This window comes from Haliotis asinina, chromosome 3, assembly GCF_037392515.1.
Source record: "Haliotis asinina isolate JCU_RB_2024 chromosome 3, JCU_Hal_asi_v2, whole genome shotgun sequence".
Taxonomy (NCBI): domain Eukaryota; kingdom Metazoa; phylum Mollusca; class Gastropoda; order Lepetellida; family Haliotidae; genus Haliotis; species Haliotis asinina.
This window is the reverse complement of record NC_090282.1, coordinates 54,080,971-54,096,224: the sequence shown is the minus strand read 5'-3', so window position 1 is coordinate 54,096,224 and position 15,254 is coordinate 54,080,971. Positions and strand designations below refer to the sequence as shown.

General features: G+C 38.4%; 1 protein-coding gene across 2 annotated transcripts in view; it reads left to right on the top strand.

Moving 5' to 3' along the window:
• Window positions 1–15,254, top strand: part of LOC137278166 (26S proteasome regulatory subunit 6A-B) — a 28,235-nt gene that overhangs the window by 4,364 nt on the left and 8,617 nt on the right. Inside the window, exons 4-13 of one of the 2 annotated variants that reach the window (XM_067810346.1) lie at window positions 607–714; window positions 1,014–1,076; window positions 1,213–1,259; window positions 2,132–2,222; window positions 3,236–3,308; window positions 7,218–7,427; window positions 7,596–7,702; window positions 10,734–10,879; window positions 11,708–11,789; window positions 12,650–12,756. In XM_067810346.1, coding sequence (XP_067666447.1) covers window positions 607–714; window positions 1,014–1,076; window positions 1,213–1,259; window positions 2,132–2,222; window positions 3,236–3,308; window positions 7,218–7,427; window positions 7,596–7,702; window positions 10,734–10,879; window positions 11,708–11,789; window positions 12,650–12,756 — 1,034 coding nt within the window. Of the gene's footprint in view, window positions 1–606; window positions 715–1,013; window positions 1,077–1,212; window positions 1,260–2,131; window positions 2,223–3,235; window positions 3,309–7,217; window positions 7,428–7,595; window positions 7,703–10,733; window positions 10,880–11,707; window positions 11,790–12,649; window positions 13,619–15,254 lie in introns of those variants that run through there. The other variant, XM_067810345.1, reaches the window with a different exon arrangement.

The window sequence follows — 15,254 nt, the reverse complement described above, 5'->3', positions numbered from 1 at the left end:
GACACTGTACTGTATATTTTGGGACATGAGTTGTGTGTGGACACTGTACTGTATATATTGGGACATGAGTTGTGTATGGACACTGTACTGTATATATTGGGACATGAGTTGTGTATGGACACTGTACTGTGTATATTGGGACATGAGTTGTGTATGGACACTGTACTGTATATTTTGGGACATGAGTTGTGTATGGACACTGTACTGTATATATTGGGACATGAATTGTGTATGGACACTGTACTGTATATATTGGGACATGAGTTGTGTATGGACACTGTACTGTATATTTTGGGACATGAATTGTGTATGGACACTGTACTGTATATATTGGGACATGAGTTGTGTATGGACACTGTACTGTATATATTGGGACATGAGTTTTGTATGGACACTGTACTGTATATATTGGGACATGAGTTGTGTATGGACACTGTACTGTATATATTGGGACATGAGTTGTGTATGGACACTGTACTGTATATATTGGGACATGAGTTGTGTATGGACACTGTACTGTATATATTGGGACATGAGTTGTGTATGGACACTGTACTGTATATATTGGGACATGAGTTGTGTATGGACACTGTACTTGTGTGGCAGCTTCTGGACATGGACCCTCATGACCAGGAGGAGGAGGATGGGGCTAACATTGACCTGGACTCACAACGCAAGGGCAAGTGTGCTGTCATCAAGACATCAACAAGACAGGTACATAACCAAAAAGATACTTTGTATTACAACTGATAGAATGTTTACGTGATTCAGTAGTATGTTTAAACTTCATTTCAACATAAACATTTGGTGAACCAAAGTTTTGTTCTTCTATTTGTTTCTTAGTCTATCACATAAAGCGATGATTCATATGTAAGTAATTTTTTTTGTTTATTGCTTTTTTGATTACTGTCATGACTGGTGACAAATATTGTCTCATTTTCTCTCCTTTTTCATTGTGGCTTAAAGCTACGTTAATGTTCAGAGGTATCATTTGGGATTGTTTTACCTTTCAGACCTACTTCCTACCTGTTATTGGCCTTGTAGATGCAGAAAAACTCAAGCCAGCTGATCTAGTGGTGGGTGATGTTTACATAATATATGTTTTGAATCTTCAGTCATGGCCATTGTCCCGCAGATTTAAGAAAAGCATTTGTTGTTGGTATATTGAGCTATACTGCATATCTATTATTCATACATTTTTCTGTTTTTCAGGGAGTAAACAAGGACTCCTATCTTATTTTGGAGACCCTTCCTCAAGAGTAAGTAGTGTGGTTGTTATCTGAGATCCACTGACTTTGTCAGTAACTCATCTCACTTCAATATCTAATTGATCCTTTTACATAGAATTTTATGCTTAAGTTACTTGATGTATACATTTGAGGTTATTCCCCTTGAAACGATACATAGGTATTACACTGCTTAACACTTGGTACAGTCCTTGTGATCCTAGGCCTGATTGCATAATATCAGTTAGTTACTGGTTGTGTATTCATTGTATCAGACATTTTTGTTATACTATCAAACAATTTTTAGTCTTGTCCAGACTGAACATGCTGACTTTTTAACAAAAGCCAAATATTGCAGATAGCAACAATGTTTCAACTTTCAGCATTGACATTGTATGTGTCTATAGTCTGGCAGCAAATGTTTCAGGACGGTGTTTGGTAACTTAATTGTCAAAATTTATCACTCGATAATAAGAAAGTTGTCTATAAGAGCTGTCATTATTTCAAGTCACAACAACACTTCACATGTCAAGGTTGTTGAGCTACTTACCGGAACAGCGACCCGGTCATGCAAATATTCAGGTCACATGTCACATTCTTACATTATGCTTGGCAGGTCATGTCACGTGACTTAAAGCATGTGCATTGCATGAAGTTCACACACATCTACACAGAGAAATGTCCACATCCAATTTGTTGGCTGATGCAAAATACATTATTAGAAAAATTAGTGATAAATTATGACAATTAAAATCCTCAATGGTAGAAGAATTATAAAGCCTCATACCAAATTGAAAACGGATAGCCCTTACAGTTTTAAAGTAAAGTTACCAAACACCGTTCGTTCTGAAACATTTTCTGCCAGGCTATAAATACAGTTTATAGCCCCTTGATGTTTGTGACAGGTATGACTCCCGAGTGAAGGCCATGGAAGTGGATGAGCGACCCACAGAGCAGTACAGTGACATAGGAGGATTGGATAAACAGATTCAGGAGGTTAGTGCTTTTATTGTCTGAAGTCTTTATATATACCAGTAAAAAATAGTAGGGGATACTGGATTTACCAGACTGATAAAATGCATATGCTGAAGCTGTGGAGGAAACAGATGATTAAGAGAAATTAAGGGAAAATGTGACAATTTATTCCATTCCTTTGGAAATGTGTCACGTGTATATATGTTTCTTTTTCTTATATGCATTGGCTAGTGGTATGCTCACAAAATGGAATATCCCCTATTTTTTTAATGGTATGTGAGCCGTGGGAGTATATGAAACAGATGTTTTACCACATATGATTTTGAGTTATGTTTAATGTTGAACTCATCATTTTGCAAATCAGTCTATTTCCTGATGTATAGCAGACTCAAGAAAGATTGGAAAATGAACATCATTTTATTGGACTTGATTTGTTGGGTGATTTTACCACTGCTTCATGAAATATGTGTGAAAATGGAAGGGTTGTTTACACCTCCTGTATCTAGATATTTTGAATAAAAGTCAGGTGAAATAATTAAGAATTCAAAGATTATTGCATGCATCAAATGATCAAGGTCTCACATGATGAATGAATGAACATTGTAATTTGAAAGCAAAGTATAGTACAAAATTATCTACAAATGCATACCAAAATTGATGAGATCAGTATCGTTATAATGGTTACCTGTTTTACCAGGGATATTACTGTCTTTGAACTAACTTAGCATGAAAGAATAAGGGTGTTGCATCAAGGGTGACAATCATCAAGAATGGCCTATTTGATGTCAGCTGAAAGAAAACTGACAAATTTCATGTTAAGGCAACACAATGATGTAAGGATTCATTGATTGAGATATGTCTGTGCAACACTGTGGGAACAGTTATTTGTTCATTGTAACATGTTAACTGCACCTGCTTGCAAGTTGGTAAAGCCATTGATGGCAAATTGCTGAATCTGCTGAAACTTATATGGCTAAATGACTGTAAACATGTCTTTGGATTATGCAAATGCATGTCTTCTTAATGCATTACAGCTGATTGAAGCTGTTGTGCTGCCAATGACCCACAAAGATCGGTTTGAAGCACTTGGAATACAACCACCGAAGGGTGAGTATTTGAACAAGCTCAAGGCAAGTAAGACTTATAAGTAAGATTATTATCACTAAATAGTACAGTCATCCTTCGCAATAACGCGCTTCGCAATACCGTGGATTCGGTTGAACTGCGGGGTAATCCGTGGCTCCCATAAAAAACGTTGAACTGCAATCACACCCTTTCATGAAATCGAAAATGACTCATCAACAAATCCGCTGTTGCGCTCGTATAAATTACGTAAACTAGTGAAATTCTGTGCGGGTGGCAACTGACAGTGTTTATCGTATATATCCATTGTTTCAGATGCTTAAGACATACAGGGTTTTCTCAATAATAATCACAACAATAGCGATAGCACCAATTTCACATTATTCTTAGCACAGAACCGATTACAGTCTCATAATCCATGGACTCCGAGACCCTCGTTATTTACTCATTGAAAGCATTTTCAACAATTAAATGGCGAACATTTTGTTTCTTTACAATCAGAGCTGCAAGTACCGCAGGAAGTCAGTGGTGACTTGTCAAACTGTCTCCTACGTAAAATGTATCCAGATTGGAAACGGCCTGTGTTCATTGTCACGTTCAATATAGGTGCAGAAAATATGCATTATATACTAGCCTGATAGCAATGTAAAATAATCTGTTACAATAACTGCTTAATATGTAAAATATTCTGATAATGGAATAGAATTTCTTTGATGTAATATTATCGGATCATTTTTACCTGAATCACTGGTACATTGGACCAAAACATCTGTGGACATCTGATCGCTGTTTCCTGATTAGTAGAATAACAGCAAATGAATATACCTCTTTGATAACAGGTAGCATAACAGGAACAACAATTCAGTTATCATGTCTAGTGATTTTTGATTGCAAGTTTCCCGTACATACATATGTTATCATTTTCAAAGTTTGTTTATTTTCACTTTCAACGATACGAAATATTTTTGACTGTGCACAATTCACAAAATAGCAGTTTTGTTATGTCCTTGGAAAATACGATTTTACTTGGCCTTTGTTCCTCATTATGTAATAAGTACTATAACACTGGGGGTCACCCGTGGACCCCAAGACCCACGTTATGGTGTGGGATGACTGTATAATGACATCAGACAAAAAGATGACTAACTGTTGTCATTAGTCATTGATCATGGCATCTATATTTTTTTTACTGCCTGGACATGTCATCCTGGGGGATATTGTGCATGCTTTGTCCGTCCTTACATAATCACTTTTTTAGCAGAGCATAAATAAAAACCATTCAGTATGCTTCAACAGAAATTAGTAGATATAACAAACAGAGCCTAACATGGTGCCTTTGCTATTTCCAGATTTTTGTCTTTTTTGTTTGTCTTGTTTTCTGTTGAAACATTTTGGACTTGATTTCAAAAGGGAGGAACAGGTTCTTTTTCAGAGAACCATTCAATATCTTTTAACAAAACTAGGCAGATATATCATTTACACTTTTCATGATATAGCTGGAAACAATTTGGATGAGGAAAAATAATCAAGTTGGACTATAAGTCACTGCCAGATGATTTGTTCTTTCACACTGGTGGGGGCTCGGGGAATTTGTCATCTTCTGATGACTTCAGTTTTACTGACCCTTTTGAGTCTGTTCGTACTGGACAAAAATAGTTCGGGATATTTGTAAATTTTGAAATTATGAATACTGTAAATCATTAAATTTTTGCGAGCATGATATTTTTGCGAAAATTGTGAATGTCTTGAGCTTGCAAAAATATCAGGATGCAGTTTGCTGGTAGAATGCAATGAATAATCAGCAAACAAAGTGTCCTACCTTCGCTTTATTATTCACCAGTAAATATATTTAACAATAGATCTAGACAATACATACACTACCGACAGAAAATAAGGGAACCAAGAAATTGAATGTAGATGACTTTGACTGTGACAGGGTCCGTTATCGTGGCGTATCTCCCAAACCCAACATCCAATGACAATGGAATTTCGCATAATGCATGCCCAGCACATGCTACACGTGCATACACGTGTTAACTCCTGTAAATGTACTGGAGAAGTCGCAATCACTAATGCAATAGAGATTGACACTTACTGACAGAAATGCCTCCAAGGCAGTATCTCGCTGAAGCAACAAAATGGAGAATTGTGGGGATGATAGAGGGGGGGACATCATTATGTGAAGTTGCCCGGCAGATGGGTAAATAAAAAAGTGTAATTTCACGCCTGTGGGATAAGTACCGTCAAACGGGTGGGGTTGCAATGAGACCTGGACGTGGTAGACCAAAATCAACGACACCACGACAGGATCGTCTCGTTACATTAATTGCTCTACGCGATAGGTTTAAATCGGCCCCTGCCATCAATAGAGAATTCCGCACACTCACTGGAAGATGCATTTCAACCTCAACCGTTAAAAACCGACTCTATCAAGCTCGTCTGAAAGCAAGACGGCCTTTTAAGAGTGTCACCGTTTCAGCTCACCATAAGCGCCAAAGATTGGCATGGGCTAGGCAGCATCAGGGACGGGCTATGCGCCACTGGCGTTACACCATGTTCTCTGATGAGTCAAGGTTTTGCCTACGATTCACAGATGGCAGAAAACGTTGTTGGCGTCAGAGCGGGGAGCGATATGCCAGAGCAGCAATTCTTGACCATAATCGATATGGAGGTGGTATTGTCATGGTGTGGGGTGGGATTACACGACAGACGATCAGATTTGGTCATCATTAACGGAGCCATGACTGGTCAGCGATACGTTGACCAAATATTGCGTCCTGTTGTGGCTCCATTGGCTAGAGTTATCGGCCGAAATTTTGTATTCCAAGATGATAATGCCAGACCACATCGGGCCCGAATTGTCCCCGCTTATCTCCGACAAGAAGGTATCCAGACATTGGACTGGCCTTTTAAGTCCCCAGACCTGTCCCGAATTGAACATCTCTGGGACGTTCTTGGTCGAAGGGTGTATGCCAGGGACCCAGGACCCGCCAACTTGGCCCAGCTTGGTGCAGCTCTCCAAGAGGAATGGCAGGCAATACAACGGGCAACCATCCGGAAATTGATTAACAGCATGCCATCAAGGTGCCGTGAATATGTTGCCCAACATAGTGGACACACCAGATATTGAACTTGACGCCTAAAATTGATTTAGTGGATATTTAAAGCAGTTTCAAATTCGCTATTATTTCATTAGTTCCCTTATTTCTTGTCAGTAGTATATATTAAGCAATGACAACAACGCAAAGAATGACTAATTACTAGCATTACTCGTACTCACGTGTCACATGTCAAACAATGGATACCTAAACAAAAGTTATTCAGTCAGTACATCTGATAGTCAAGACAGGCGCCAACCACGCAACACACATTTCTTAGAGACTATTTGAAAGGCCAAGACCATCCAGTGGGCATGGATAGGTTTTATGACACTTATCTGTAGATCAATAGCTTCGCCAGCACTGACTAAACTGGTCCTTCATCAGTGCCAATTTATTAGAGTCATTCCATTTAATTTAATCCCATTGAACTGTTTTAAGCTTATCTGGCCTATGTAGCAAGTGTTGTTTTTAGGAAAACATCACTGCATACATGCGGAAGTACTCCACTGAATGGTGTTCAAGATTAGCGGCAAACTTTAATATGTGATTGGATTTACTTCAGATAAAACTTTCAGATGCAAGTAAGCTTTGAAACTATCAAACTAAACTATGTTTTGAGAATTAGGCAAGTCACAAAAGTATCGTGACGTGAAAACGTCTGTTGGTTGCCACTCGCAAAAATACAACACAAAAATTTCGTGATTTACGGTAATTATGTATTTATTCATTGACATACTGATAAGATATCAGTAATAAAAATACCAATACCCCTAACTTATTTTCTCCAGTATATTTCAGGCTCTGTTGTGATTTATGAATTTGTGTTTGTCAGGTGTACTGTTGTATGGACCTCCTGGCACTGGAAAGACTCTGTTGGCCAGAGCCTGTGCTGCACAGACCAAGTCCACATTCCTCAAGCTGGCTGGCCCACAGCTTGTACAGATGTTCATTGGTGATGGTGCTAAGCTGGTCAGGGATGCATTTGCTTTGGCAAAAGAGAAGGCACCAGCCATCATCTTTATCGATGAATTAGATGCCATTGGTAGGTTGATTCGCTACTGGAATCTTTCTGAAATTACGTGATGGGTAGTGTATGTAAAAATGTTAATGTAATTTATGGCTGCACATGTTGTATCAAACGACAGCACAGTTAACACCATATCTGAAGTTTTAGGTTGACCAGTGCAGATAATCTCTGATGTTTCTGCAGGTACAAAGCGTTTTGATAGTGAGAAGGCTGGTGACCGAGAAGTTCAGAGAACCATGTTGGAGCTACTCAATCAGATGGATGGCTTTATGCCTACCATGCAAGTCAAGGTGATGGATTTGAATGTTAAATGTTTGACATGGTGAAGTAGCATGTCACTACATCACTGAAGTCTTTTCTAGGTCCTGGTGATTGATCCCAGTATTCATAATATCGAAAGCTGTTGTAGGAATTGTGAGCAGAGATTAAATATGTTGACAATAGAATCCATGATGAAAATATATGATCAAAAAGTCCAAGTGCATTATTTCTGTATGAATTAGATATTTAATGTTTATGTTGATATTTCTATTTTTACCCAACCTCATACTACACAAGGCTTTATTTTCCATACCTTGTCCATATAGACAGTACTGGCACACACACAGCTGAAACAGATTGCAGTTTGTGCGCAGTTATACCAGAGTTACCTACCCAGGCCTGTGCAAACTCATTTTCTTTAGTGTCCTCCATACAGTCAGACATGGTTTATAGAACATACCTTAAGTCTTAAGTACTTCACACTGTTGCGACCTCTCAGCCTGTATATTCTTTCCTAGGTATTCCCTCAATACAGCATATGTTCCATTTTCCTTGTATTTTCTTTGATGATGTTGATGATTTGTGTAGATCCCTCAACTTTGCGTATGCTTTTGGCATGATTGCTCTTAGTGTCTGTCTTATCTCATTTGAGTTGTGCATTTCATATACCTTTCCCACCTGTACTCTTTTAAAACTCCATGGAGATGCCATTTTCTCTGCGTTTAAGGTCTTAGGCTCAAACTTTGATTATTTTGAGGCATACTGTACCTTGATGTCCTCAGCACCTCCTTCACACTTAGATTTTATGTCACCTCCATTAACCCACACAAGATCAGAGTTTTGATGGCAGTTGCTTCTGAAGGTCCACAACTGTCTTCTCCAGTCATTACTTCAGTAATATTTCTGTCGATGATGTGTAGGGGGCTGTAACTGACAAATCCCTGACACCAGAGATTGTGCCACTGAGAGATAATTGGTGGCGCCTTTTGGGTGTAAGACACACACCTTGTTTTACTCCTAATGATTATTCTTTGATGCTGGGAACTGTTCCATCGGTACCCAGAAAAGTACAGGAATGATATTCTCCCTTTACAGGGTGTTTGCAAATCACAAATTGTGCCCATTGTTGAGCAATAATCTTGATAATTTTCACTCCACTTCTCTGATAGTTCTTAAAGAGTTTTTGACCGGCATCATATTCCGTAGATGTGATGTGCAACCGCTACCCAGATACTTTTGATGGAATGGTTATCTGCCATCTATGCAGTGCTCCATCTGTAGGACCGGTGCTTATACCTGTAATCGCTACCTTCCAAGTCAGTCGAAAAAAGCTGGTAAAAACATCTGCATTTTAGCATAAATGCAATGTTACTATGCTTATCTGACACTATTCCAAGCGCTGGCCCAGACTTCATCCACCTCCTCTACCTTATTGTTATGTAGCCACTGTCCATGCTATGTCTGCCATCCAACAGTAAAGACTATGAGGTTGCACTAGACTAACAGCTAGTCTCTGAAATGAACATATTTTACTGAAAAAACGTTCATAGTGAAAAAAAATAAAATAATGAAATGGAGCCCTGAGACTTTCTTCATTTTCAGAGACTAAACAAATCTGCAGAGTGATAATTTCTTGGAATTTCTCAACACATGCAAAGATTCTTATCACCCATTACTGACATGCCACTGAAGGTGTATGTGACAGGACATTTTATTGCCCCCAACATCACCCTACCCAGCCCGACCCCTACTCCCTCTCAGTGTGGTGTGGGCAGCTCAGGGGAAGTATCAAGTGTCGCAAACACATAGCTTAGGGGTAACATCTCTTGAGACTAACGCTATGGCTGGAAAACTGGATGTATCCAAAACTCCAACAAAGATATCAAATATAATTTTTCTGTCAAGTCAAAATAATATGTCTGCATTATATACCTGGCAGTTTGATTGAAATCACCTGGAACAGGAGAAAACTGTTTATTGGAAGTAGTCAGACAGAGCCATGTCTTTGATTGAAATGTTTTACAAGCAACAGTTAACAGGAAATGTTCAACACACACAGAATGTAGAAGATGTTCACATGATCACTCATATGGACAATACTTTGTTTGTGCCATCTTGTAAAACCCTTTGAAAAGACTGCCATTTATTTGTACCAGTCCTGTGGAACTGAAGTCACAAAACAACTGATCGATGATATGCGATGTTGTACAGATCCAGAAGCAAATATATCCAAGAAAGCCCATGCAAGTCTAGAAAATGTGGCAAAACTAGATTCCCTTAGCTTCTGAAAGTGAAGAAAGTCTCAGTCTCCATTTTTTTATATTGTTCTTATTTCTTTTACTATGACCTTTTCCCAGTAAAATATGTTCATTTCAGATAGTAGTTGTTAGTCTATTGAACACATTGTGAGTGGAGGGACTCGCTCAGGAAGTCAGTATTCCAAGAAGGAAGATCAGGAATCTTGGATAAAACCTGACACATGCTGCCTCCCGGTGAGAGGACAGGGCAGCAGGTCTTAGCCAAGTGTGGGGCCATGGGGTGAGCTGTGGGGGAGCCTCCCCATGAATTTATACTAAACACCAGTGACAACTAGAGATCAACTGATAATTACTAGCCTGATAATTACTAATTTCCCTGAAGCTAAGGAAATCTAGACTTGCCACATTTTCTAGACTTGCGTGGGCTTTCTTGGATATATATACTTCAGGGTCTGTACGACAGACTAAGGTTGCACAGGCTAAGGTGGATAACATTGACCTACCTGGGCACATACTTCATTCTGTTGTTCAACTGTCTTTCTTCTCCAGTACTGTCTGTTAGGTTAAGGTGGGGAACTTACAGCACTATATAGCATCAGGTCAGTATTTGAACATTTGTGTTATGTCACCCTGACGAATTGGTTGCCAAATAGAAAATGTTTGGAAGAAAATGCTTGTCAAGACAAGGGAGATAACTCACTTGTTAATTTTGAAAATGCTTGCAATCCAGGTAACGTATAGTTTAGATTTTTATTGTGGTAACAGTTGAAGTAGACTTCATAGGATGTCTGTGTGTAATCAGGTTATTGCTGCCACAAATCGTGTAGACATTCTTGATCCTGCTCTGCTGCGATCTGGTCGTCTGGACAGGAAAATTGAGTTCCCACACCCCAATGAGGAGGCTAGGGCAAGAATCCTGCAAATCCACTCCAGGAAGATGAATGTTAGGTGAGCACAGCACTGGTTTTATTGTCTTTGGTGTTGAAAAATGGTTCAAAGATACATGCAATCAATTTTCAGCTGAGAAGTGTCTAGTCTACATGTATACCCACATCATCTCAGCAGACATTATTTAAGAAAATAGTATTTATGAAATACTCAGTTCACTTGAGTCACTGCATATAAATTCAAGTATTTTTTTAAGCCATGTTCATGGCAGTGAGTTGAAGGGTTTTCTGTCACAGTTGGCAATATAACTATCTGTAAATCATGACATGTGGAACAGGCAATCATATGGCTGATAAAATGGGCAGGCCCTTGTGTACTGATCATATTAACATAATCAGTTTGGTCAGCATTTGTTCTGTACAGGGTCTACCCATGAAGATCCAGGTTAGAATTCGTCTTCAGTAACCCATGCTTGTCATGAGAGGCAACCTCCACTGTCAGGTGGTCTGACTCGTTAACTTGCTCGCCACACGTATCCCAATTGCTGGGATCGATGCTCATGCTATTAATTACTGGATTTTCTGGTCAGGACTCGATTATTTACAGACTGCCAGAGTATAGGTGTAATATTGCTGAGTGTGGTGTAAATCAAATCTCTCGCTCTCTCTCACTCACTAACTCACTGTACACTCACTCACCAACTCACTGTACTCACCAACTCTGTCAGATCATGAACACAGAAATTCTTTTAACATTCTGCTGTCTTTCGTGAGAAGTTTGCTGTGATTTGTAAGAAATGGTAAAATGGGATAACAGAAACAATAGTTTATTTTATGCTTTGTTTTAAAATGCCTGAACTTATGAAGTACCATGATGATTTGTTTACAGCAAGGATGTCAATTATGAAGAGCTATCTCGATGTACAGATGACTTCAATGGTGCCCAGCTAAAAGCAGTCTGTGTGGAGGCGGTAAGTAGATTGTATTATTGTGTCATTACCAGTTGTGTTCAAACAACCAAGCAGTTGATCACATTTTCTCATAGTCAAAAATAAACTTATGGAACTACTGTTTTAGTGTTTGAAACACTTGACGATGCAAGTTGAATCTTTTTACATTATATGTGAAATTTAATATTGCAGTGTGCACAATTTTTAAATAAGACAAAAATCAACAGAGAACCATGTTATATATTTCGGCAATAACAACCTGAACAGGAAAATCTAAAATTATGCTAACTCATTATTTTCAAAGTTTCCTTGTTGTCAGTGAGCCAGTCATCAATTGTGACATTTCAAGCAATTACCAACACTAGCCATTACACACTCCCACATTCAGGATAGCATTGTTTGAAATATTTGGCCTCTATATATAACACTGGTTCATGCTAAAAACTGCCCTATTTAAGACTTATGAAAATGTATGTATATCACTTAACGTAACTGTTAGACACTGTGGATGGAGAACTATTTTGTGTCTGTCAATAATGTTTTTGTCAAGAATTCTTTCAAGCATCGTTTACATTCTGTAAGAAGCTGTTTTGTTGACTTTCTGTATGTTCTGATTGTCCTGGGCCAGAATAGGCACTCAGCATTTTGTTTTAAGTGGAGACTAATTTCGATTAGAAGGTGACAGTCAGTGACTTGTTTGGTTTGTTTGACTTTGTACGGTGATGAGAGATGTCGCTCATAATGTTAGCCATTGTCCCTTGACCATTGACTCAGTTACTTACATTTACAAAGGCATGATAGGAATCTGGCTGACTCTTGAAAAAACAGTTGGTTATTCTCCGTATTTTAAGATCATCAATTCCCTTGCCTTTCTGTTGTAGGGTATGATTGCTTTACGGCGTGAAGCGGTTGAGTTGAGCCATGAGGACTACATGGATGCTATCATTGAGGTGCAAGCCAAGAAGAAGGCCAACCTGCAGTACTATGCGTAGATGACAATCACATCAGACATAGAGAAATGATACATGCTATGTACCATTCAGGCCAGGATAAGTCCATTTCTCTGTTTCCATATCAGGCTTTGTTAAAATGTCATTGTCTACTTGTTCTCTGTGCAGAGTTTCATGTATCAGAACAAATTTTGAATGTAATGAGGTATCCTTTGATTTCACAATAAATGGTAATGACGTCTGGTTATCGTTCCCTGCAGTTTAATCTTGTAATCCTTCATCATGTGAAAGATACCCTGAATAAAGAGAGTAATACTTTCAACTGATATAAAAGGTAGTTCTGGTATTGTCATGGAAGTGGGCAGTTTTGTTTTTGGCTGACGTCTTGCGACAGTACAGTAATATTCGTTTATAACGAACTCAAAGGGACTGTTGTTTTCAGTTCGTTGTAAGCGAAGTTCGTTCTAAGCGAATCGGGAATGTATATTTGTTAGGTTGTCACAATAAATTCAAAGTTTGCAAAGTGTTTAGTTCAGCTTGTGCAAATAATTGTTAAATAAGGTTGGTGTATGACATGTTCTCTTTTTGTGTTGATAATGACAGTATATGTAGATTTGGAGAAAAGCTTGTTCATTTGGAAATACATCCACATAGAAAACAGTTTCCTTTTCACTGCAGTATATGTTGGACATGGAGGCTGCCTTTCATGGCAACATTGGACTTGTCTGTGTTACTAAATAGACCATCCATGGGACGTCCTCTTACTGCCATTTCAATAGTAATATGTGGAGCACAAAGTGCTGTGGAAGGTATTGGTCTGTCCAGACTGTGAGAGACGGGTGTACATAATGACTGTTGATGTTGTGTATTTTCAGTCATTACAATAAAAGCTAAACCAATCTTATATTTGTTGTGTTGACATTGAAACCTCAACATTGAAAAATGAATATTTCTATTTTAGGTAAAGATGTTTTCCAGTTTGGTAACATGTTTTTACAACTGATCTATTTCGATCAATTTTTATTCATTAGGGAAGGCCACAGTCCCATACAACAAGTATTTGCAATTTCCCAAAAGACAGTGTTTTTCTCTTCATTATAGCATGATAGATAAACAAAGTAATATTTTCAGTTAATATGCATAGCAGGATCGATATGTGTTTTGATGTTTTCGTAAAATAACTGGGTACATATTTGCATGTAATGTTACTATAATGATTATAAATTAGTACAACTTGGTATTTGTCATCTAGGGCATTTAATTTACAATATTTGTACACAGATTGTTTTTAAATTAAAGCCATTCTTACATTCTTTATCTTGAAACATCTTATTAATGGTTTAGGCATGAAATTTTCTTAAAACAGAGAGTAATAAAAGTACACAGACTATTTTCTAGTTTTACATGGCACTCTTATATACAGCAATCTTTACTTCTTCTTTCAAGTAAATTTAAGAAATGCTGTTTATTCCCAGTTCCCTGCTATATCTAGGCATAGCTAAACCCAAATGTAAACAGAACTGGTTCCAAATGTAAAGCTCAATTAAACCTGTTACGCTCCACACTCGTAACATTGTGTAGGCCTGGTGGATTTGTGAAGGGATCATGGAGAGGAGCTTCAACCAGTAAGAAAAACTTTGTTTAAGTGTGGGCACATGGATAGTGTATTTTCCACTTTCCCCACGGACTATTGTATTTGGTGTAGATATTCGCAACCAAAGGAATTGTTTACATGGATCAAGTACTAGCAGTATACTGAGCCATGACATGTCTCAAACGCAACAATTCACTATACACGTGCAGGTAACCCCGCGTAAAGGATTTAAAGTATATTGTAAACCAAAAGTTACTGTGTTCTGTAATCTGAAAAACATGATCAGGTGGTATTAGATTCCCGGAAACTGCAAGACTATTCACTGCGTATTGACACGTAAACAACTGTTTTTTTTTGTGTCATCAACAGTGGTGACGTCATTCAAATCATATTGTGACGTAAAGTTAGAATGACGTCACAAATGAGCAACTCCAGATGCTACCATGGGAACCAGCTGAAACGGACAGCTAATGACACTTCACTGCTGTAGCCCTATTCGATGTAAACGAGTGCAGACAGTAAAACCCCTTTGGTTTTTGCTTTTTTGTTTACAATGTCGATAAACATCATGTGTTGGCCAATTTCCGGGTGTTATTGAGTATTTGAAGCACGGGAATATTTTACGCCGGAGGTTTCAAATGAAATATTCCCGTGCTTCAAATACTCAATAACACCCGGAAATTGGCCAACACATGATGTTTATCTCCAAATTGAATGCTTTGTGTTTCACTTGTATTCTGCTACACGTGTAATTGTTATGGTTTAAAGCTCGTTTTACAATGATGCAAATTAATGACCTGACTTCATGCTGCCAGGAGGACAGTCAAGTTCTCCCCCCACCTGTCGTCTGGTCCCAGCAACATAGATTATCTGGCGAAATACTTGCTGTTAGTCACGGGCGCTGAACATCACGTCGACCATGAAGGCTTACAATTGTCAGTC